This window comes from Ranitomeya imitator, chromosome 1, assembly GCF_032444005.1.
Source record: "Ranitomeya imitator isolate aRanImi1 chromosome 1, aRanImi1.pri, whole genome shotgun sequence".
Taxonomy (NCBI): Eukaryota; Metazoa; Chordata; class Amphibia; order Anura; family Dendrobatidae; genus Ranitomeya; species Ranitomeya imitator.
Window position 1 is genome coordinate 570669087 of NC_091282.1, and position 26623 is coordinate 570695709.

General features: G+C 43.2%; 1 protein-coding gene across 1 annotated transcript in view; it reads right to left on the reverse strand.

The window, feature by feature from the left end:
• SPMAP2 (sperm microtubule associated protein 2) overlaps positions 1–18880 on the reverse strand; it is a 216020-nt gene extending 197140 nt beyond the window's left edge. The window contains exons 1-2 of the mRNA XM_069745532.1: positions 18738–18880; positions 13157–13252 (exon numbers count right to left, since the gene is read on the reverse strand). Coding sequence (XP_069601633.1) covers positions 13157–13245 — 89 coding nt within the window. The 5' untranslated portion in view covers positions 13246–13252; positions 18738–18880. The remainder of the gene's footprint in view (positions 1–13156; positions 13253–18737) is intronic.
• Positions 18881–26623: the final 7743 nt, after the last annotated feature.

The window sequence follows — 26623 nt, forward strand, 5'->3', positions numbered from 1 at the left end:
GCCGCGGGATGCCACGCGTGCGCAGATGGCGATCTCGGCGGCCATTTTCCTGAAGCCGAGACGAACCATCTGCGCACGCGCGGCCTCACAAAGATGGCTGCGCCCACCGATAAACGGCTAAATAGCGCAGATCGCGCTATTTTCCTTCAAGCTGCGCACTGGATTCGCCTGTTGGGCATATGCACATCACTACGCCACCAACGGAGATCTGGGGGAGAAACAGCGCTGTCACCACGCCCATATGACCTGACCAGCGTGAGTGACAGCCCAAAACGGCGACTTTACAAAGGTATTTCGGCAGCATAGGTGGGGAATAAAGGCTCCAAAATACACTAATGTAAAGCACTGCTCTGCCCCTATTCAACGCTATTTTTAGCTCTTCTTGAAAAAACGGGGTGACAGGTTCCCTTTAACTTAAAAAAAAAAAATACTTCAGATCCAATTTTTTTTTAATTTGACAAGGGTAACAGGAGAAAATGGACCCCAACATTTGTTGAGCAATTTCTTCTGAGCATGCTGATATCCCACATGAGGAAGAAAACCACTGTTTGGGGGCATGGCAGAGCTTGGAAGGGAAGGAGCACCATTTGACTTTTTGAATGCAAAATTTGCTGGAATATTGGAGGATACCATGTCCTATTTGAAAAGCCTCTGATGTGCCTAAACAGTGAAAATCCCCACAAGTGACAAGATTTTGGAGACTACACCCCTCAGGGAACTGATCTAAATGTCTGGTAAGCACATTGAACCCTCAGGTGCTTCACAGAAGTTTATAACGTTGAGCCGTGAAAATAAAAAAAAAAAATCAAATTTTCCCCCCAAAAAGGTTATTTTGGCCCCAAATTTTGCATTTTCATAAGCTCATGCTTCTGGAGACACGCACCTGTGAGTTAGGCGGGCTCTCATTGCTTAAGAAATGCCAATTGTGGAGGCAAAATGCAGTTTAGATAACCCGTGGGGCTCAGAAGGGAGGGGAGATTTGAATTTGGAAGTGGAGAATTTGCTGAATTTCTTTTGGTGGGTAAGGAGTCATTTCTCTTTTCCAGAACCTTTGTGCTACCAGTAACGTGGATGCCCCCTATATTTCCATTAACAGATGACAGACCTGAGTGGGGGATTGCTTTTCTTGTTGATTGAGTTGAAGCTTTTATTGGGAACATTTTCCAGAACGTTTGGGAGCACATTTGTCCACCGCTCTATGCTGACCACTTACCATCTAAATCTCTGAGTGACTTGACACAGCTGAAACCCCCAAGGGGTCCATTCACTATAATGAGGCAGCAGAATTACCTTGGACTTCCTTTGGCCTCTGTTCAGTGGTGTCCTTTTCATAAGTGGACAAAACTCTGGCCGACGTCACTTATGCAATCCTACAACGGCGGACACCACCAGATCACAGGTCCTATGGCGTCCACAGTGCCTCCAACTGCCTCATTATAGGGAATCTTCCACCGGGGGTTCTGTCTGAATCATGTATTTCAGAGATGTAGTCAGAAACCCCGATGTAAGCGCTCAGCGCAATGCGCAAGATAAATGTGCACTGAGCCTTGCTGCGATCTTTTGGGAGGCAGAATTCAAAATTCAACAGCATGTGAAGAATTGGTTTTATTTATCTTCTACACCATTCCTTGTATAGTATAAGTGATTAGGTGACTTTATTCTTCGGGTCGGTGCGATTACTGCAGTTCCAGATTTATAGCAGTTTTATATGTTTGGCAGCTGTCACACACTAAAAAACGCTTTTTATTGCAAAAACTAGTTTTTGCATCACCACATTTTGAGAGCTACAATATTTTCATATTTTGGCTCAGAGTTATGTGAGGTCTTGTGTTTTGCGGGACGAACTGACATTTTTATTGGTACCATTTTCGGGCACATGACATTTTTTTGATCGCTTTCTATTCTGATTTTTGTGACGCAGAATGAAAAAAACCCCCCAGCTATTCACGATTTTTTTGGGGGAAGGTGGGTTATGCATTTCTGTGTGTGGTAAAATTGATAAGGCAGTACGATTACAGCAATACCACATTTCTATAGATTTTTTATGTTTTGGCGCTTTTACACAATAAAAACTATTTTATAGAAAAAATAATTATTTATGCATATGCTTTATTCTGAGAGCTATAACTTTTTTATTTTTTCGCTGATGGAGCTGTATGGCAGCTTGTTTTTTGCGGGACAAGATGACGCTTCCAGCGGTACCATGTGTATTTATATCTTTTGCGATATGATGATAAAGCATTGTTTTTTGCCTTGTGTTTTTTTGTGTTGTGTAATAAAGGGGTTAACTAGTGGGACAGTTTTATAGTTTGGGTCATTACGAATGTAGCAATGTCAAAAATGTGTACTATTATTGTTTATATTTTTTCATGCAAATGTTTATTTATAGATACAATATCTTGATTTTTTCATTATTATTTTTAATTTTTTTTTTAAATATTCTTACAATTATTTTTAATTTTTTTTTAAAACCCTTTTACTTTGTCCCGCTGTGGGACTATCATTTTTTGCAGGCTGATCGCTTGTATAGCATGAGGATGCAGCACCACCCCCATATTATGCAAACTGTCAGTTCTGCACTGACAGAGAAAATTGCTAATCATCCGCAATCATGTGCAATGCATGATCAGCAACTTTGCTAACTCTGGATGTCACCATGACGGCTTCGGGTCACCATGGCAATGACTTTGACTCTGCATCACGTTGTGGGGACTCTGATGCAAAGGCAGAGGGGCTGTCAGCCCTCTACCAACACCCAGAATGTTGTGATTGCAGCATTTAGGGGGTTAAAATGCTGGGAGTGGTGTGTGACGATCGCCCGAACATAGCGGGCGGGCAATCGTGATGACTAATAATCCATCCCTGGTCAGATACGCCCATGTGCCCTGGGTCTATTATTACTTCAAATGTCAGAAAGGGGTTAAATTGACATGGGTAAATACAGTTTCCTATGTTAATAATTGCAATGTATCTGTAAAAATGGGTGCTATGCAGCTGATCTGTGTGGGATCTGATTTATTTTTTTTTCTTTTGCGCACACAGGCAAGTCTCATCTGAAATACAGAAGTGACTAGTGCATGTTGCAATAGTTTTCATCGACACATTCGATATGTGTGACAATTGGTCATCTGACCAGCAATATTGCTTTAACATTGGTCTGAGCACGCTCAGTGATTTGCACTAACGGCCCTTTATTTGTGTGAATATAGCCTAAAAGTAATAAAAAGCATAGTGAGCTTTCAGGGTGACCAGCTAGCTGTATACGTATTACTAAGGGATGGCATCATTTGTAATGATTTGTACTAGGCAAAATCAGAGATACGGAAGGGAAAATAAGTATTTGATATATTGCAAGTTTTCCCACCAACAAAGAATGGAAAGGTCTGTAATATTTATCATAGGTACATTGCAACTGTAAGAGACAGAATCTAACAATAAAAAAACAGAAAATCATATTGAATGATTTTTACAAATTAATTTGCATTTTATTGCATGAAATAAGTATTTGATACAATAGAAAAACAGAACTTAATATTTGGTAGAGAAACCTTTGTTTGCAACTACAGAGATCAGACTGGCTAGGCCACTCCAGGTCCTTGAAAAGCTTCTTACTTGCCCTAGCTGTGTGCTTTGGGTCATTGTCATGTTGGAAGACCGAGCCACGACCAGTCTTCAATGCTCTTACTGAGGGTGAAGGTTTTTGGTAAAAAATCTCGAGATACATGACCCCATCCATCCTCCCTTCAATACGGTGCAGTCATCCTGTCCCCTTTGCGGAAAATCAGCCTTAACCCCTTCATGACCCAGCCTATTTTGACCTTAAAGACCTTGCCGTTTTTTGCAATTCTGACCAGTGTCCCTTTATGAGGTAATAACTCAGGAACGCTTCAACGGATCCTAGCGGTTCTGAGATTGTTTTTTCGTGACATATTGGGCTTAATGTTAGTGGTAAATTTAGGTCAATAAATTCTGCGTTTATTTGTGATAAAAACGGAAATTTGGCGAAAATTTTGAAAATTTCGCAATTTTCACATTTTGAATTTTTATTCTGTTAAACCAGAGAGATATGTGACACAAAATAGTTAATAAATAACATTTCCCACATGTTTACTTTACATCAGCACAATTTTGGAAACAAAATTTTTTTTTGTTAGGAAGTTATAAGGGTTAAAATTTGACCAGCGATTTGTCATTTTTACAACGAAATTTACAAAACCATTTTTTTTAGGGACCACCTCACATTTGAAGTCAGTTTGAGGGGTCTATATGGCTGAAAATACCCAAAAGTGACACCATTCTAAAAACTGCACCCCTCAAGGTACTCAAAACCATATTCAAGAAGTTTATTAACCCTTCAGGTGCTTCACAGCAGCAGAAGCAACATGGAAGGAAAAAATGAACATTTAACTTTTTAGTCACAAAAATTATCTTTTAGCAACAATTTTTTTATTTTTCCAATGGTAAAAGGAGAAACTGAACCACGAAAGTTGTTGTACAATTTGTCGTGAGTACGCTGATACCTCATATGTGGGGGTAAACCACTGGTTGGGTGCACGGCAGGGCTTGGAAGGGAAGGAGCGCCATTTGACCTTTTGAATCAAAAATTGGCTCCACTCTTTAGCGGACACCATGTCACGTTTGGAGAGCCCCCGTGTGCCTAAAAATTGGAGCTCGCCAACAAGTGACCCCATTTTGGAAACTAGACGCCCCAAGGAACTTATCTAGATGCATAGTGAGCACTTTGAACCCCCAGGTGCTTCACAAATTGATCCGTAAAAATGAAAAAGTACTTTTTTTTCACAAAAAAATTCTTTTAGCCTCAATTTTTTCATTTTCACATGGGCAACAGGATAAAATGGATCCTAAAATGTGTTGGGCAATTTCTCCTGAGTACACCAATACCTCACATGTGGGGGTAAACCACTGTTTGGGCACATGGTAAGGCTCGGAAGGGAAGGAGCGCCATTTGACTTTTTGAATGAAAAATTATTTCCATCGTTAGCGGACACCATGTCGCGTTTGGATAGCTCCTGTGTGCCTAAACATTGGCGCTCCCCCACAAGTGACCCCATTTTGGAAACTAGACCCCCCAAGGAACTTATTTAGATGCCTAGTGAGCACTTTAAACCCTCAGGTGCTTCACAAATTGATCTGTAAAAATGAAAAAGTACTTTTTTTTCACAAAAAAATTCTTTTCGCCTCAATTTTTTCATTTTCACATGGGCAGTAGGATAAAATGGATCATAAAATTTTTTGGGCAATTTCTCCCGAGTACGTCGATACCTCATATGTGGGGGTAAACCACTGTTTGGGCACTCGGCAGGGCTCGGAAGGGAAGGCGCGCCATTTGACTTTTTGAATGGAAAATTAGCTCCAATTGTTAGCGGACGCCATGTCGCGTTTGGGGAGCCCCTGTGTGCCTAAACATTGGAGCTCCCCCACAAGTGACCCCATTTTGGAAACTAGACCCCCCAAGGAACTTATCTAGATGCATATTGAGCACTTTAAACCCCCATGTGCTTCACAGAAGTTTATAACGCAGAGCCATGAAAATAAAAAATAATTTTTCTTTCCTCAAAAATGATTTTTAGCCTGGAATTTCCTATTTTGCCAAGGATAATAGGAGAAATTGGACCCCAAATATTGTTGTCCAGTTTGTCCTGAGTACGCTGATACCCCATATGTGGGGGTAAACCACTGTTTGGGCGCACGGCAGGGCTCGGAAGGGATGGCACGCCATTTGGCTTTTTAAATGGAAAATTAGCTCCAATCATTAGCGGACACCATGTCACGTTTGGAGAGCCCCTGTGTGCCTAAACATTGGAGATCCCCCAGAAATGACACCATTTTGGAAACTAGACCCCCAAAGAAACTAATCTAGATGTGTGGTGAGGACTTTGAACCCCCAAGTGCTTCACAGAAGTTTATAACGCAGAGCCATGAAAATAAAAAAAAAATAAATTATTTTCTCAAAAATGATCTTTTAGCCTGCAATTTTTTATTTTCCCAAGGGTAACAGGAGAAATTTGACCACAATATTTGTTGTCCAGTTTCTTCTGAGTACGGAGATACCCCATATGTGGGGGTAAACTACTGTTTGGGCACATGCCGGGGCTTGGAATTGAAGTAGTGACGTTTTGAAATGCAGACTTTGATGGAATGCTCTGCGGGCGTCACGTTGCGTTTGCAGAGCCCCTGATGTGCCTAAACAGTAGAAACCCCCCACAAGTGACCCCATTTTGGAAACTAGACCCCGAAAGGAACTTATCTAGATGTGTGGTGAGCACTTTGAACCCCCAAGTGCTTCATAGAAGTTTATAATGCAGAGCCGTGAAAATAATAAATACGTTTTCTTTCCTCAAAAATAATTATTTAGCCCAGAATTTTTAATTTTCCCAAGGGTTACAGGAGAAATTGGACCCCAAAAGTTGTTGTCCAGTTTCTCCTGAGTACGCTGATACCCCATGAGTGGGGGTAAACCACTGTTTGGGCACACGTCGGGGCTCAGAAGGGAAGTAGTGACTTTTGAAATGCAGACTTTGATGGAATGGTCTGCGCGTGTCACGTTGCGTTTGCAGAGCCCCTGGTGTGCCTAAACAGTAGAAACCCCCACAAGTGACCCCATTTTAGAAACTAGACCCCCCCAAGGAACTTATCTAGATATGTGGTGAGCAGTTTGAACCCCCAAGTGCTTCACAGACGTTTACAACGCAGAGCCGTGAAAATAAAAAATCATTTTTCTTTCCTCAAAAATTATGTTTTTGCAAGCATTTTTAGATTCACAAGGGTAACAGGAGAAATTGGACCCCAGTAATTGTTGCGCAGTTTATCCTGAGTATGCTGGTACCCCATATGTGGGGGTAAACCACTGTTTGGGCACACGTCAGGGCTCGGAAGTGAGGGAGCACCATTTGACTTTTTGAATACGAGATTGGCTGGAATCAATGGTGGCGCCATGTTGCGTTTGGAGACCCCTGATGTGCCTAAACAGTGGAAACCCCTCAATTCTACCTCCAACACTAACCCCAACACACCCCTAACCCTAATCCCAACTGTAGCCATAACCCTAATCACAACCCTAACCGCAACACACCCCTAACAACAACCCTAACCCCAACACACCCCTAACCACAACCCTAACCCAAACACACCCCTAACCCTAACCACAACCCTAATTCCAACCCTAACCCTAAGGCTATGTGCCCACGTTGCGGATTCGTGTGAGATATTTCCGCACCATTTTTGAAAAATCCGCAGGTAAAAGGCACTGCGTTTTACCTGCGGATTTTCCGCGGATTTCCAGTGTTTTTTGTGCGGATTTCACCTGCGGATTCCTATTGAGGAACAGGTGTAAAACGCTGCGGAATCCGCACAAAGAATTGACATGCTGCGGAAAATACAACGCAGCGTTTCCGCGCGGTATTTTCCGCACCATGGGCACAGCGGATTTGGTGGTTTTTCATATGTTTACATGGTACTGTAAACCTGATGGAACACTGCTGCGAATCCGCAGCGGCCAATCCGCAGCCAAATCCGCACAGTGTGCACATAGCCTAATTCTAAAGGTATGTGCACACGCTGCGGAAAACGCTGCGGATCCGCAGCAGTTTCCCATGAGTTTACAGTTCAATGTAAACCTACGGGAAACAAAAATCGCTGTACACATGCTGCTGAAAAACTGCACGGAAACGCAGTGGTTTACATTCCGCAGCATGTCACTTCTTTGTGCGGATTCCGCAGCGGTTTTACAACTGCTCCAATAGAAAATCGCAGTTGTAAAACCGCAGTGAAATGCGCAGAAAAAAACGCGGTAAATCCGCAGCGGTTTAGCACTGCGGATTTATCAAATCCGCAGCGGAAAAATCCGCAGAGGACCAGAATACGTGTGCACATACCGAAACCCTACCCCTAACCCTACCCCTAACCCTACCCCTAGCCCTACCCCTAGCCCTAACCCTAACCCTACCCCTAACCCTACCCCTACCCCTAACCCTATTCTAACATTAGTGGAAAAAAAAAAAATTTTTATTTTTTTATTGTCCCTACCTATGGGGGTGACAAAGGGGGGGGGTCATTTATTATTTTTTTTATTTTGATCACTGAGATAGATTATATCTCAGTGATCAAAATGCACTTTGGAACGAATCTGCCGGCCGGCAGATTCGGCGGGCGCACTGCGCATGCGCCCACCATTTTGGAAGATGGCGGCGCCCAGGGAGAAGACGGACGGGACCCCGGCTGGATCGGTAAGTATGATGGGGTGGGGGGGGACCACGGGGGGGGGATCGGAGCACGGGGGGGGAATCGGAGCGCGGGAGGGGTGGAACGGAGCACGGGGGGCGTGGAACGGAGCACGGGGGGGCTGGAATGTAGCACGGGGGGGTGGAACGGAGCACCGGGGGGGGGTGGATCGGAGTGCAGGGGGGGTGATTGGAGCACGGGGGGGTGATTGGAGCACGGGGGGAGCGGACAAGAGCACGGGGGGAGCAGAGCACTGGATGGAGGGGAGCCGGAGCAGTGTACCGGACAGATCGGGGGGCTGGTGGGGCGATCGGTGGGGTGGGGGCACATAAGTGTTTTCAGCCATGGCCGATGATATTGCAGCATCGGCCATGGCTGGATTGTAATATTTCACCCGTTATAATAGGTGAAATATTACAAATCGCTCTGATTGGCAGTTTCACTTTCAACAGCCAATCAGAGCGATCGTAGCCACGAGGGGGTGAAGCCACCCCCCCGGGCTAAACTACCACTCCCCCTGTCCCTGCAGATCGGGTGAAATGGGAGTTAACCCTTTCACCCGATCTGCAGGGACGCGATCTTTCCATGACGCCACATAGGCGTCATGGGTCGGATTGGCACCGACTTTCATGACGCCTACGTGGCGTCATGGGTCGGGAAGGGGTTAAAGTATGATGTTTCCCCCCCATTCTTCACGGTTGGGATGGTGTTCTTGGGGTTTTGCTCATCTTTCTTCTTCCTCCAAACACTGCCAGTGGAGTTGAGACCAAAAAGTTCTATTTTGGTCTCAATCTGAGCACGTGACCTTCACCCATGCCTCCTCTGGATCATCCATATGGTAATAGCCGAACTTCAAATGGGCCTGGATATGTGCTGGCGTGAGCAGGGGGACCTTACGTGCCCTGCAGGACTTAAATCCATGACGGCGTAGTGTGTTCTGTTAATGCTTCAGACTGTGGTCCCAGCTTTCTTCAGGTCATTGACCAGGTTCTGCCATGTAGTTCCTGACCTTTCTAAGAAACATCCTTACCCCATGAGGCAAGATCTAGCATGGAGTCCCAAACCAAGGAAGGTTGACAGTCATCTTGTGTTTCTTCCATTTTCTATTAATTGCACCAACAGTTCTTTCCTTCTCACCAAGCTGCTTGCCTATTGTCCTGTAGCCCATCCCAGCCTTGTGCAGGTCTACAATTTTGTCCCTGGTGTCTGTAGACAGCTCTTTAGTTTTGGTCATGGTGGAGAGGTTAGAGTGTGATTGAGTGTGCGGACAGGTGTCTTTTATACAGGTAATGAGTGCAGAGTGGCTTCTTTAAGAAAAACTAACAGGTCTGTGAGAGCCAGAATTCGTGCTGGTTGGTAGGTGATCAAATACTTATTTCATGCAATAAAATGAAAATTAATTATGTATAAAATCATACAATGTGATTTTCTGGTTTTTATTTTTAGATTCTGTCTCACAGTTGAAGTGTACCTACGATAAAAATTACAGACCTCTCCATTCTTTGTAAAACTTGCAAAATCGGAAGTGTATCAAATACTTATTTTCCCCACTGTGTATGCAGCACAGAATAGAACCATGGATAATACAGAGATGCATACACCAACCATAATATTCACGGTTGACAAATGAGGTCTTTCATCGCAGTATACCCAGACTGAAAAGTAACATGATGCTATGTCTTTATTATTGCAAGGTCATCATCAATTAAAAAGCTATTCCTGGAGAGTGCTGAGAGCAATTTGAGACTTCCTGTGTTTGCTGCAAGTGACGTGGGGGTAGTCATAGACATAAGAGACTGACAAGCTAATTACTGGATTTCCAAACATTCTGGCATTTAGAATGCTTGTTAGCTAGGGTCACCTGTAATTACAGTCTCATTGTGCTCTATAAGAGATCTGCCACTAATAGCATGTAATTAAATGCAGAATAATAAGAAATAATAACTACCCAGTAACAAAAAATAAGTGCTATTGTCAATCCAGTGGCTGGTATTTATATTTATCAGCACAGGTCTTAAATGCGATTAGTGCGGAATGGTTCGAGGAACAATTCTGCAACAATTGAGGTCGAAAATAAAGAGGTTTTCCGAAGGGAAACAAATAATTCAAGATCATAATAAAATGGAGTATAACAATTACAGTAAAATACAAAATATCACAGACAGATTAGGGAGACATTATATATATAAAATCTCCTATATTACTAAATTATTGGAAAGGGCACATGTCAGAAACTTTTACCCCCAAAACGATTAACATGAGTGTGCCACTGTTTAAGAGATCAACCAGTAGATTGTTTTATGATCTCAAAGCATTGCTCCAGCAGCAAGAAATCGCATTTTGAAGTTCTATATACAGTGTCTATCTATCTATCTATCTACAGTAGATATAGATATATATCTATATCTACTATATAATTGTCTAAGGGTCACTTCTGTCTTTCTGTCTGTCTGTCCTTCTGTCTGTCACGGATATTCATTGGTCGCGGCCTCTGTCTGTCATGGAATCCAAGTCGCTGATTGGTCTCGCCGGCTGCCACAACCAATCAGCGACGGCCACAGTCCGATTAGTCCCTCCTCTGCAGTCAGCGCCTGGCACCCGCCCCATACTCCCCGCAGTCACCGCTTACACAGTGTTAATGCCAGCGGTAACGGACTGCGTTATGCCGCGGGTAACTCACTCTGTTGCCGCCGCTATTAACCCTGTGTGACCAAGTTTTTACTATTAATGCTGCCTATGCCTATGCAGCATCAATAGTAAAAACATCTAATGTTAAAAATAATAAAAAAAATAAAAAATCATTATATACTCACCTTTCGCGACGCTCCGGTGAGCGCTCCATGCAAGCGGCAGGTTCCGGTGCCATGTATGGGAGAAGGATCTGCCATGACATCACGGTCATGTGACCGAACTACAAGGGGCCCTCGGAAGTTGAGTATATGTCTATTTCTTAACCTGTGACATACGTAGCTGGGCAATATACTACGTGGGCTGTGCAATATACTACGTGGACATGCATAGCTTCTCAGCCTCCCGCAGTATTCCCTACCTAGCAGCTGGCTGAATAACAGATCATTTGCTCTGGTACATGGCCTCTGACCTGTCAGCAAGGAGAGTGTGCTGCTAGTAGGAAATGTTGTGGGAGGCTGAAAAGCTAAAAGCATCGTCATGCCCAAATGCACTTCCAGACACAGCTTCAAAACCTGATTTTGTGCTCGCGAAGCAGAACTGTGACATCATAAAGGGATCAACTGGCTATATTTTCAAGGGCTACACAGTCATATAAATAACTAGGGGGTGGGTGATTGACAGTTTATATATTCATCTATCTTAGTACCTTTTTATTTTCTAATTGTAGATTTTATTATATTTTCTGCATATGATCATGGGGGCAGACTATTGCCCATGAGCTGCTGATTCGGTCTGTTGAAGGGAAGTTTCATTGGACAAATATCTATGTTTAAAAGGATTTTACTAAAAAAAAATTTTTAATGTTTTTTCATAATCTGTGTTAAAAATTATTTTAGTAATTCAGCAATTTTGAAATTGGGCTATTTGTAGGCTCATGCTTCCTGTTATTTCAGAAAAGCCACTTGTACATTAGCCGCAATAGACTACGCCACTAGGCCAATTCATCAAAGCTTTTACTCCAGAAAACTTACATAAAAACTTTAAAAAGTCAAAAAATTTGTAAACATTTCCCCATTACACAAAAATGTTGTGACTGTAAGGCTGCCGTCACACTCGCAGTATTTGGTCAGTATTTTACATCAGTATTTGTAAGCCAAAACCAGGAGTGGGTGATAAATACAGAAGTGGTGCATATGTTTCTATTATACTTTTCCTCTAATTGTTCCACTCCTGGGTTTGGCTACAAATACTGAGGTAAAATACTGACCAAATACTGCTAGTGTGACGGCAGCCTTATGTTTTCTGGCCAGTCTGAATCAGCTCGGCCAAAATGGGCAGGGCTGGGGAAGAGCCGGGTGGGACAGGGCAGGTCCACGCCCAGCTGTCACATTCATCAAAAGTGCTGGAGTTTTGTATGCAAGAAATACTATTCCAGTCATGGTGCATGGAGAACGTGCCACGCAGAAGAGTTGCTAAATAAGTAAGTGGCTTGTACGTATTTATTGAGAATGCACAAAGGTCATTGTGATCGCAGGTTGGGCTGTGACATCACCTACTGGGAATGATAGATCCTGTGTTATAAGCCGTGTATAATTATCTGTCATTGTAATCCTGAGTGTGATGACAATGAGGCTGCTGAAAAGTCCCACTTCCCACTGAGAGAGATTGTACATGTGTATGTAAGCTTCTGATTCACATGGAAAAAAACTGAAATAAATCATTGTCTCTTATATTACTCTGACATGTCGTATTCTTAAAATATAGTCATGATCCTAACTGACCTAAGAGAGGGAATGTGTACTAGGATTAAATGTCAGGAATTGTGAGTTTAACTGAAGGTGGCCATTGTGCACTTAAAGGGAACCTGTAATGTCCCCAAGTGCTATTAATCTGCAGATCTGGGGTTATTCTGCAGGTTAATAGTGTATCAAAGCTGTGCTGCTGCCACACTGAAAGCCTAGCAACTGGGAGGAAAAGAGCACAGTCTTTGACAGAGAGCCATGCCAGCGCAGCTTCAGTCGCAGCTCAGTACACAGTAAGTGGCTGTTTGCACGCCCTGGCTCGTTGATTGACAGCCGTCTCTGCAGTAATACGCTGCAAAGATGGCTGTCAGTCAAAGTGCCATGGCGTGCAAACAGCAGCCTCTCTCTACGTACTGCCTCTATGACTGAAAGCTGGCAGCTTCCGTGAGGACTAAAGTTCAATATTCTACGTTAACTGGGCTTTCAGTGCGGCAGCCACACAGTCTTGGAATACTATTGAAACTAACTTTGAATGTACTGACCTGTCTCGATGTTTTAGGAAATTCACCTTGGGACAAGCAAGAAGATCAAGTCGAGCATCTCTGGACGAAGAGACCTGAGTTTCACACATTATGAATCTGAAAAGAAATAAGTCTTTGTAAAAATGCTCTGAATGCACCATTTTGGAAACTAGACCCTCAAGGAATGTATTTAGATATGTGGTTGGCACCTTGAACCCTCAAGCGCTTCTCACAGAAGTTTATAATGCTGTGAAAATAATAAAATAACATTTTTCCCACAAAAATGTTATTTTAGCCCCAAATTTTGGATTTTCATGAGGGTAACAGGAGAAATTGCACCATACAATTTGTAGTGCAATTTCTCCTGAGTACGCCGATTTCCCATATGTAGGGGTATACTGCTTTTGAGCCACAGTGCAAAGCTGAGAAGGGAAGAGGCGCCATATTGGAGTTCAGATATTGCTGGAATGGTTTGAGGATGCCATGTCACATTGGCAGAGCACCTGAGGTGCCAGAACAACAGAAACCCCCTGTATGTGAACTCCTTTTACAAACTACACTCCCCAATGAATTGATCTAGAGGTGCAGTGATCATATTGACACCATATGTGTCAGAGATAATTTTATACCATTGATGGTTGAAGGAAGAATAAATTACATTTTTACCACTAAAATGTTGCTTTAGCCCCAAGTTTTTAATTTTTCTAAGGGCTAATACAAATTTTTTTACAGCAAACCAAGGTCCATTTTTTCCTGAGTGCGCCAATACACTACATGAAATCAGGAAATATTTTTCAGGCACAGTGCAAAGCTCAGAAGGGAAGGAGCGACCGATTTTACTGTTATGGTTTGCAGGTGCCATGACCCTCTGGGAGAGCCAGAACAGCAGAACCCCCCATATGTGACCACATTTTACAAACTACACTTCTCAATGAATTCATCTAGGGGTGCAGTGATCATATTGACACCAAGAGTGTGTCACAGAATTTTATACCATTGAGCAGTGAAGAAAAAAAAACAACTACAATTTTTCTATAAACCCCAGTTTTTACATTTTCACACAATAAGTGGGTATAAATGGCACCATAATTTTTTTTTTACTGAACGTGGCAATACCCCATATGTGGCTGTACAGTACTACTTAGCCATTCTGAGATCTGAGATCACCTACTGTATTCTCACCCATCCCTTGTAGATTGTGAGCCTTCGCGGGCAGGGTCCTCACTCCTCCTGTACCAGTTATGACTTGTATTGTTTAAGATTATTGTACTTGTTTTCATTATGTATACCCCTCCTCATATGTAAAGCGCCATGGAATAAATGGCGCTATAACAAATAATAATAATAATAATAATAATATTTGCTAGAACAGTTTGCAGACTCCATATACAGAGCCCCTAATTGCTAGAAGAGCAGAATCCCCCCTCTAGTGACCAGATTTGGGAACTTATACCCCTTTAGGAATTTATCTACAGGTGTAGTGACAATTTTGACTCCATGGGTATTTTACAGAAACAAGCAGCACTGGATGGTGCCGAGTGAAAATTGTAAGTACGCTTTAGTAACCATTATGTTGCAGCCACCAGTACGTTATGCTTCTAGAGACATGCACCCGTAAATTAGGCAGGCTCTCATCGTTTCAGAAATGCCAAACATGTGGGAGCTTTATGTGGTTTAGGTACACTATGGGGCTCAGAAGGGAGGGCAATCTGGATTTGGGAGCAGATAATTTGCTGAATTTCTTTTGGAGGGTGAGAAGCCATTTTGCTGCAATCTTTCAAAATCTTTTTACGCTGCTCCTCGCACAGTATAAGTGATATGGCGACTTTATTTTTCAGGTGCGATTACAGCGATACCAGATTTATATTGGATTTTTGTGTTTCGCTGTTGTCACACACTAAGACGCTTTTTATTGCAAAAACTAGTTTTTTGCATCATCATATTTTGAGAGCTATAATTTTTCCATATTTGGGCCGACAGAGTCTTGGGAGGGCTTCTTTTTTGCGCAAGTTGACGTTTTTATTGTTACCATTTTCAGACACATGACAATTTTGGATTGCTTTCTAAGATTGTGAGCCCCATCGGGGACAGCGATTATAATGTGTGTAAAGCGCTGCGAAATATGTTAGCGCTATATAAAAATAAAGATTATTATTCTTATTCTGATTTTTGGGAGGCAGAATTAACAAATACCAGCAATTCAGGATTTTTGGGGGGAGGGGCTTATGTCATTCTGCGTGAGGTAAAATTGATAAGGCAGATTTATTCTTTGGGTCAGTACTATGCGATACCTCATTTAGATAGTTTTTTATATTTTGGCACTTTTTCTTAATAAAAACTATTTTATAAATTAAAAATAATTATTTTTCTATCACTTTATTCTGAGAGCTATAACTTTTTTTATTTTACCACTGATGGAGATGAATGGCTGCTTGTTTTTTGTGGGACAAGATGATAAAGCATTGTTTTTTGCCTGGTTTTTTATTTATTTTTTATAGTGTTCACTAAAGGAGATACCAAATATGTGTACTTTTATAGTTTATATACACTGCTCAAAAAAATAAAGGGAACACTAAAATCCAACATCCTAGATAGCACTGAATGAAATATTCCAGTTGTAAACCTTTATTAATTACATAGTGGAATGTGTTGAAAACAATAAAACCTAAAAATGATCAATGTAAATTAAAATTAATATTCCACGGAGGTCTGGGGTTGGAATGATGCTCAAAATCAAAGTGGAAAATGAAGTTACAGGCTGATCCAACTTCAGTGGAAATGCCTCAAGATAAGGAAATGATGCTCAGTAGTGTGAGTGGCCTCCACGTGCCTGTATGACCTCCCTACGATGCTTGGGAATGCTCCTGATGAGGCGGCGGATGGATCTCTTCCCAGACCTGAACTAAAGCATCCACCAACTCCTGGACAGTCTGTGGTACAATGTGACATTGGTGGATGGTGCGAGACATGATGTCCCGGATGTGTTCATTTGGATTCAGGTTTGGGGAACAGGGGGCCAGTCCACAGCTTCAATGCCTTCATCTTGCAGGAACTGCTGACACACACCAGCCACATGAGGTCTGGCATTGCCCTGCATTAGGAGGAACCCAGGGCCAACCGCACTAGCATATGGGCTCACAAGGGGTCTGAGGATCTCATCTCGGTACCTAATGGCAGTCAGGCTACCTCTGGCGAGCACATGGAGGGCTATACGGCCCTGCAAAGAAATGCCACCCCACACCATTACTGGCCCACTGCCAAACCGGGCATGCTGAAGGATGTTGCAGGCAGCTGATCACTCTGCACAGCATCTCCAGACTCTGTCACGTCTGTCACATGTGCTCAGTGTGAACCTGCTTTCATCTGTGAAGAGCACAGGGCACCACTGGTGAATTTGCCAATCCTGGTGTTCTGTGGCAAATGCCAAGCGTCCTGCATGGTGTTGGGCTGTGAGCACAACCCCCATCTGTGGACGTCAGGCACTCAGACCATCCTCATGGAGTCAATTTCTAACCGTCATGGATGTCATTTTGCAGGGCTTTGGCAGTGCTCCTCCTTTTTCTTGTTGCACAAAAGCTGAGGTAACGGTCCTGCTGCCGGGTTGTTGACCTCCTACGGCCTCCTCCACATCTCCTGATGTACTGGCCTGTCTCCTGGTAGCACCTCCAGCCTCTGGACACTACGCTGACAGACACATCAAACCTTCTTGCCACAGCTGGCATTGATGTGACATCCTGGATGAGCTGCACTACCTAAGCCACTTGTGTGGGTTGTAGAGTCTGTCTCATGTTACCACAAGTGTGAAAGCACAACCAACATTCAAAAGTGACCAAAACATCAGCCAGAAAGCATTGGTACTGAGATGTGGTCTGTGGTCCCCACCTGCAGAACCACTCCTTTGAGTGTATCTTGATAATTGCCAATAATTTCCATCTGTTCTCTATTCCATTTGCACAACAGCATGTGAAATTGATTGTCAAACAGTGTTGCTTCTTAAGTGGACAGTTTGATTTACTTGGAGTTATATTCTGTTGTGTAAGTGTTCCCTTTATTTTTTTGAGCAGTGTATTATTTTCCATCCAGATATTTATTTATGGGTACAATATCTTTTGATTTTAATTATTATTACTATTATTATTTTTTTTAATATTTTTACAATTACTTAAAAAAAAGTAAATTTTTTTTTACTTTTTTACTTTGTCTCACTAAATGATAAGGGGCTATCATTTTTTATAGTAACAAAAAGAGAAATCCAGCTCACCATAGTGATGATCCCAGGAGGCTCGGAGCACGGAAACGCTGTGTCAAGGCGTGAGAGAACCAGAAAATGAAAAGGAATTCCAGCTCAACGAGGCAGTGAAAAGTAAAAACTTGGTACTTTATTCACTTCATATAGGAAGCAGAGGATAAAACATCAGCACAATGAAGATAAAAAACACACTATCTACGCGTTTCAGGTGACAAGGCACCCTTAGTCATGATAACATAAAGTACCAAGTTTTTACTTTTCACTGCCTCGTTGAGCTGGAATTCCTTTTCATTTTCTGGCTATCATTTTTTGCAGGCTGATCGCTTGTATAGCAGGAGGATGCAGCAGCATCCCCATACTATGCAAACTGTCAGCGGTGCACTGACAGAAAAACTTTCTGATCATGCACTGCACATGATCTTGCAACTTTACTAGCTCTGGTGACCCTGGATGTCGTCATGACAACTGCGGGTCACTATGGCAATGATCGAGATCCCGCATCATGCCGCGAGTTCAATCGTAGCATTTAGGGGATTAAAGTAACGTGAGCGGTGCGGGACCGCTTCCGGCACTTAGTGCCAGCTGTTAAAAATCAGTTGACACCTGGCGGCGATCGTGTGGATGTATTAATCTGTCCAGCATCAATAAGGCCCAGAGCATGTAGGTGTAGTATTACTGACAATGTCGGAAAGGGGTTAATATTATTGCATTAGTTCCATAGTGTTCCATAGTGCAAAATATTCTATGTGCCCCAAAATGCAACAAGCCCTTACACAGGTCCAGACAATGGCGAGACACTCATTTTTCTTTTAACAAGGTTCAGAATTTATTTAACCACTAAAATGTGTATTAAAAAAAACCTTACAGGCTTGGTATCACGTCATCATTGTCCACATGGAATTTTTCCCCATTTTCCAGTACGTTATATGATAAAATGAATAGTGTCATTCAAAACTACAACTAAAACACGCCCTTATATGACTATGTCAATGGAAAGACAAAAAAGTTATGGCTCTTGGAACAAAGGGAAGAAAAAAAAAGGTCTTGGTCCTGAAAGAGTTAATCAATTTGGTTGCGCTGTGACATCTATGCATATGTTATTATATCATATTGTATTATAAGGTAATTACTTTACTAGGTGATAATTATTTTCGCCTTCCTGTTTCTCAGCATATGCTCTTAAGTAAATCCTCATTTCCCTAGTTTGTTTGCTCAGCTGTCTGAGACAGAAAGACATAATATTGGTGTTTGTGCAGTGGCGTCCTTACATCTCCGAGCCTTCAGCTGAGCAGTCCATGACAGTGTGTGCATCCAATAACACGATTTCTGAAATACACGTAAACCCAGACTTACCTGATGCATCCGTGCTGGGCCCTCTCTCCGCTGTCGGTGTTGCTGGGAGACTCAGCATGCTCTGGTTTCCAGGAGAATCAAAGAACGTCATGTGGCATGAACAAGCGTCATGTGAGGAATAGGTGATATCTGAGAATGGCCTCCTCTACTTTGTATTTCCTCACATTTATATTACTAGCAGATTGTGAATCATTTCCATTTTCCACAGTGCAAAATAATGTGTGCAGGATTTGACTTTACATAATGTGCGCATATATTAAAGGGGTTTTCCCATGAACAAAGTTGATTTTAATCAATACATCTTGGAATAATAATAAATTCCACAATTGGATATGATTAAATGAAATGTTCCTGTGCTGTGTACTGTGTAACGGCTGTGCCTTACCATGCAGGAACATGGTCTCACCATACCACATCTTCTGTGCAGGTGGGACAAAAAAAGCATACATACATTACAGCAGGAGATCGCAAAGTATTCTTTCTTTGAGAATCAGTTGTGATCCCCTGCTGTAATATCTGTATACTTTCTTTTGCTACCCCCTTGCCCATAGGCCAAACCAAATGTAAACAAGGGGTGACAGCTTCCCAAATAGCTAAAACTAGGGTTAACCCCTTAGTGACAGAGCCAATTTGGTACTTAATGACCAGGGCAATTTTTGCAATTCTCACCACTGTCACTTTATGAGGTTATAACTCTGGAAGGCTTCAACGGATCCCGCTGATTCTGAGATTGTTTTTTCGTGACATATTGTACTTCATGTTAGTGGTAACATTTCTTCGATATTACTTGCGATTATTTATGAAAAAAACGGAAATATGGCGAAAATGTTTAAAATTTTGCAATTTTCAAACTTTGTATTTTTATGCCCTTAAATCAGAGAGTTGTGTCACGAAATATAGTTAATAAATAACATTTCCCACATGTCTACTTTACATCAGCACAATTTTGGAAACAAAATTTTTTTTTGTTAGGCTGGTTTCACATTTGCGTTTTTTTGGGTGCGTTTTTGCGGTAAAAAACGCAAAAAAACGCATGGTGAAAAAACGCATGCAAACGCTGCGTTTTTTTGACGCATGCGTTTTTGCATGTGGTGTAAAAAACGCGGCGTTTTACCGCGTTTACATGCGTTTTTTCATGCGTTTGCGTTTTTTAAACGCATGCTGAGAAATGTGTGACAGCTGCCAATCATTAAAAAAAAGTAAAAAAAACCACTATAAACAGAAATAGTTAGGGTTAGGGGTAGGGGTAGGGTTAGGGGTAGGGATCATAACCCTAACCCTAAAGGGATCCTAACCCTAACCCTACCCCTAACCCTACCCCTACCCCTAACCCTAAGGGATCCTAACCCTACCCCTAACCCTACCCCTACCCCTAACCCTAAGGGATCCTAACCCTACCCCTAACCCTAACCCTACCCCTAACCATTAAGGGGTTAGGGTTAGGGGTAGGGTTAGGATCCCTTAGGGTTAGGGTTAGGGGTAGGGTTAGGGTTAGGGGTAGTGTTAGGGGTAGGTTTAGGGTTAGGGGTAGGGTTAGGATCTCTTAGGGTTAGGGGTAGGGTTAGGGTTAGGGGTAGGGTTAGGATCCCTTAGGGTTAGGGTTAGGGGTAGGGTTAGGATCCCTTTATCACCTTTACGTTTGGTGGTGGCATATTAGTGTATTTTCAGGGTTTTTAATTAAAAAACGCATGCGTTTTTTAACGCAAAAAACGCATGCACCAAAAAATGCATGCGTCCCCATTGACTCCAATGCATTTTTTGACCCAAAAAAACCGCATGAAAACGCATGCGGTTTTTTTTGGTCCAAAAAACGCTTCTAAAAATACTACAAGTAGCATTTTAGAAAAAAAACGCATGCAGTGAAAAAACGCATGCGTTGCAAAACGCGACCAAACGCATACACAAAAAAACGCATGCGTTTTCAATGTTAAATATAGGGAAAAAAACCGCATGCGTTTTTTTGAAAAAAAACGCTGCAGACAAAAACGCAAGTGTGAAACCAGCCTTAGGGAGTTATAAGGGTTAAAAGTTGACCAGCAATTTCTCATTTTTACAACACCATTTTTTTTTAGGGACCATATCACATTTGAAGTCATTTTGAGGGGTCTATATGATAGAAAATAATGAAGTGTGACACCATTCTAAAAACTACACCCCTCAAGGTTCTCAAAACCACATTCAAGAAGTTTATTAACCCTTTACGTGCTTCACAGGAACTGAAACAATATGGAAGGAAAAAATGAACATTTAACTTTTTTTTGCAAACATCTTAATTCAGAACCATTTTTTTATTTTCACAAGTGTAAAAACAGAAATGTAACCATAAATTTTGTTATGCAATTTCTCCTGAATACGTCGATACCCCATATGTGAGGGTAAACCACTGTTTGGGCGCACCGCAGAGCTTGGAAGTGAAGGAGCGCCGTTTTACTTTTTCAATGCAGAATTGGCTGGAATTGAGATCGGACACCATGTCACGTTTAGAGAGCCCCTGATGTGCCTAAACAGTGGAAATCCCCCACAAGTGACCCCATTTTGGAAACTAGACCCCTTAAGGAACATATCTAGATGTGTGGTGAGCACTTTGAACCCCCATGTGCTTCACAGAAGTTTATAATGTAGAGCCGTAAAAAAAAAATCGCATTTTTTCTACAAAAATGATTTTTTGCCCACAAATTTTTATTTTCACAAGGGTAACAGGAGAAATTAGACCACAAAAGTTGTTGTGCAATTTCTCCTGAGTACGCTGATACCCAATATGTGGGGGTAAACCACTGTTAGGGCGCACCGCAGAGCTTCGAAGAGAAGGAGTGCCGTTTTACTTTTTCAATGTAGAATTGGCTGGAATTGAGATTGGACTCCATGTCGCGTTTGGAGAGCCCCTGATGTGCCTAAACAGTGGAAACCCCCCACAAGTGACACCATTTTGGAAACTAGACCCCTTAAGGAACTTATCTAGATGTGTGGCGAGCACTTTGAACCCCCATGTGCTTCACAGAAGTTTATAACGTAGAGCCGTGAAAAAAAAATTGCATTTTTTTCTACAAAAATTATATTTTTGCCCACAAATTTTTATTTTCACAAGGGTAACAGGAAAAATTAGACCACTAAAGTTGTTGTGCAATTTCTCCTGAGTACGTCGATACCCAATATGTGGGGGTAAACCACTGTTTGGGCGCACCGCAGAGCTTGGAAGAGAAAGAGTGCCGTTTTACTTTTTCAATGTAGAATTGGCTGGAATTGAGATCGGACGCCATGTCGCGTTTGGAGAGCCCCTGATGTGCCTAAACAGTAGAAATCCCCCACAAGTGACCCCATTTTGGAAACTAGACCCCCCATGGAACTTATCTAGATGTGTGGTGAGAACCTTGAATACCCAAGTGCTTCACAGAAGTTTAAAATGCAGAGCCGTGAAAATAATTTTTTTTTTTTTCCGCAAAAAAGATTTTTTAGCCCCCAAGTTTTTATTTTTACAAGGGTAACAAGAGAAATTGGACCCCAAAAGTTGTTGTCCAATTTGTCCTGAGTATGCTGGTACCCCATATGTGGGGGTAAACCACTGTTTGGGCGCACGGCAGAGCTCGGAAGGAAGGAGCGCCGTTTTGGAATGCAGACTTTGATATAATGGTCTGTGGGCATTATGTTGCGATTGCAGAGCCCCTGATGTACCTAAACTGTAGTAACCCCCCACAAGTGACCCCATTTTGGAAACTAGACCCCCCAAGGAACTTATCTAGATGTGTGGTGAGAACTTTGAATGCCCAAGTGCTTCACAGAAGTTTAGAATGCAGAGTCGTGAAAATAAAAAATATTTTTTTTCCACAAAAAAGATATTGTAGCCCCCAAGTTTTTATTTTCACAAGGGTAACAAGAGAAATTGGACTGCAGAAGTTGTTGTACAATTTATCCCGAGTACGCTGATGCCCCATATGTGGGGGTAACCCACTGTTTGGGCACACGGCAGAGCTCAGAAGGGAGGGAGCACCATTTGACTTTTTGAGCGCAAAATTGGCTGTCGTGTTTGGAGACCCCCTGATGTACCTAAACAGTGGTAACCCCCCAATTCTAGCTCCAACCCTAACCCCAACACACCCCTAACCCTAATCCCAACCTGATCCATAATCCTAATCACTAACCCTAACCATAATCACAACCCTTACCCCAAAACAACCCTAATGTCAACCCTAACCATAACCCTAATCAAAACCCTAAATCCAACACACCCCTAATCCTAATCTCAACCCTAACCTCAAACCTAACCCTAATCCCAATACACCCCTAATCACAACCCTAACCTTAACCCTAATCCCAACCCTAACCCTAATCCCAAGCGTAACCCTAATGCCAACCCTAACCCTAATACCAACCCTAATCCAAACCCTAACCCTAATCCCAGCTCTAACCCTAACTTTAGCCCCAACCCTAACCCTAGCCCTAAGGCTACTTTCACACTTGCGTCGTTTGGCATTCCGTCGCAATCCGTCGTTTTGGACAAGAAACGGATCCTGCAAATGTGCCCGCAGGATGCGTATTTTGCCTATAGACTTGTATTGCCGACGGATCGTGACGGATGGCCACACGTCGCGTCCGTCGTGCACTGGATCAGCTGTGTTTTGGCGGACCGTCGGCACAAAAAAATGTTCAATGAAACGTTATTTTGTACGTCGCATCCGCCATTTCTGACCGTGCATGCGTGGCTGTAACTCCGCCCCCTCCTCCCCAGGACATAGATTGGGCAGCGGATGCGTTGAAAAACTACAGCTACTGCCCACGTTGTGCACAATTTTCACAACGTGCGTCGGTATGTCGGGCCGACGCATTGCGACGGCCCCGTACCGACGTAAGTGTGAAAGAAGCCTAACCCTAAATTTAGCCCCAACCCTAACCCTAAATTTAGCCCCAACCCTAACCCTAAATTTAGCCCCAACCCTAGCCCTAGCCCTAACCCTAGCCCTAGCCCTAGCCCTAACCCTACCCCTACCCCTAACCCTACCCCTACCCCTAACCCTAACCCTAACCCTACCCCTAACCCTACCCCTAACCCTAACCCTAATTTTAGCCCCAACTGCTGTTCTCCTGCCGGCCGGCAGATGGAGACAGATGGCGGGCGCACTGCGCATGCGCCCGCCATTTTCTTCTGCCGGCAGCCAGGAGGAGCAGCAAGAGGATCCAGGGACACAGGTGAGTATTGTAGGGTCCCCGAATCACCCTATTTCTCTGTCCTCTGGTGTGCGATCACATCAGAGGACAGAGAATTACACTTTACTTTTTTTTTTTTGCGGTCGCCGGTAAACAGTTAATTACCGGCGATCGCAAAACAGGGGTCGCTAAAACCGACCCCGATCATGCTCTTTGGGGTCTCGGCTACCCCCGGCAGACGAGACCCCAAAGATTCTCGCGGGGCCGGCCGGCGGGCGCACTGCGCATGCGCCCGCCATTTTGAAGATGGCGGCGCCCACCGGGAGACACGAGGAGCATCGGGGGAGATAGGTGAGTATTGGGGGGCTACCTGGGACCCCTTTTCTCTGTCCTCCAATGTGCGATCACATCGGAAGACAGAGAAATTAAAAAGAGATCGCGTTTTTTTTTGCGATCGCCGGTAAACGGTTAATTACCGGCGATCGCAAATGCGGGGTGGGTTCAAAACCCCCCGAATCATGTTCTCTGGGGTCTCGGCTACCCCCGGCAGCCGAGACCCCGGAGAAAGTCGGCCTCTGGGGGGCGCTATTCACTTTTTCCACAGCGCCGTTAATTAACGGCGCTGTGGTTTAAGTACCCTTAGCGGCCGCCGTTAAAAGGCGTATCGGCGGTCGCTAAGGGGTTAAACACCATGAAATGTGTCATCAATTGACCCACAGTAGAAATTTGAAATGGCACAGCAGCAGTCAGCCATGGGCTATGCATGGGGTATCAGGATCTGGGCCAGCATTTACAACTTGGAATTGAGGACCTGGTTGTTAAAGGGAGTGGTGTAAGCCTTCTTTTGCTGAGATCACGATACCTCATGCAACACTTCCAAACTTTTTCCAGCCACACTCACATAGCACAACCATCAGTTTTATACAGTATTATTGGTAGAAAAATGTAAGGAAAGTGACACACGTAGTTGACTGATCAATTGACCCACAGTAAAACCTTTCATAATGATATACAAGCAGTCAGCCATGGGCCATGCTTGAGGTATCAGGGTCTGGGTCAGCATTTACAGCTTTCGAAATTAAGTTTGAATGAGAACCTGGTGATTCAAGTAGCCATGTAAGCCTTCCTAGCTGGGAGCGCTGATACCTCATGCAACACTTCCAATTTTTTTTTTTAGCCACACTCAGATGGCACAAACATCAGTTTCATACAGTACTATTGGAAGAAAAATGTAAGGAAAGTAACAGTTGACTGAAAGTAAGTGCAGTCCTGCCTGTCTGTGAGCCCTACTTGCACAGGCAACTCACCAGATGGAGACCCAGCTTGGACAGTCCACATGTAAAAAAATTATTGTCACACACTACTAAAGTGGCATCAATTTCCACCGAGTAGAAATAGTATAATAGGCAGTGGTTGTCTGGCACTTTTGAGCCTGGGGGGCAAACACAAGGCAGTGGCCCTTGAGTTGCTGTGGCCTGCTTATCTCTAGCCGCTGCATTAAAGCAGAAAACTTAACAGGCTTTAGGGCTCCTTTCCACTTGCGAGATAAACGTCCGTGTCTCCCATGTGAAAAGCAAGCTGTGGCATCAGCACTCCAGAGCCGAGAGTGCGGCGGAATAGCAACACATGGAGCCGCACGCTCCGCTCCCGAGTGCCGGCGCCACAGCTTGGTTTTCACATGCGAGACACGGACGTTTATCTCGCAAGTGGAAAGGAGCCCTTAAAAACAGGCTGGTACTTAGAAATGCTAACAGAACGGAACTTGCTGCATAGATATGGGAGCAGAACCAAGCTTATTACCTACATAGATACTGCAACAGATGCAAGCTGTCTACATAGACACAAGAATGGAACCAAGGTTACTACATAGATATGGGAATTGAAAGGAGCTTATTGGAGAGATCTAGGAGCAGAACTAAGCTTTCTAATGAACTATGGGAGAAGAACCAAGCTTATTACAGAGCTATGGGAGCAAAACCGTGCTTACTACAGAATTATTGGAGCAGAACCAAAGTTACAACCGAGTTAAGGGAGCAGAACCGAGCTAGCTACAGAGCTAAGGGAGCAGAACCAAGCTTGCTACAGAGGTAAGAGAGCAGAGCAGAGCTTACTACAGAGATGAGGGAGCAGAATGGAGCTTACTATATAGATGTGGGAGCAGAACCAAGCTTATTGCCTACATAGATACTGCAACAGAAGCAAGCTGACATGAGAATGAAACCAAGGTTACTACATAGATACGGAATTGAAAAGAGCTTACTACAGACTTATAGGAGCAGAACAAAGCTTACTAAAGAACTATGGAAGAAGATCCAAGCTTACTACAGAGCTATGGTAACAGAACTGAGCTTGCTATAGAGTCATGGGAGCAGAACCGAGCTTACTACAGAGATAAGGGAGCAGAACTGAGCTTGCTACAGAGATAGGGGAGCAGAACTGAGCTTACTACAGAGATAACGGAGCAGAACAGAACAGTACAGAGATAAGGGGGCAGAATTGAGCTTACTACAGAGATATGGGAGCATAACAGAGCTTATTACAGAGATGAAGTGACCAGAACTGAGCTTACTACGGAGATAAGGGAGCAGAACCAAGCTTACTACAGAGATAAGTGAGCAGAACCGAGCTTATTACAGAGATAAGGGAGCAGAACTGAGCATACTACAGAGATATGGGAGCAGAATAGAGCTTACTACAGATATTACACAGCAAAATCAAGCATACTACAGAGATATGGGATCAGAACA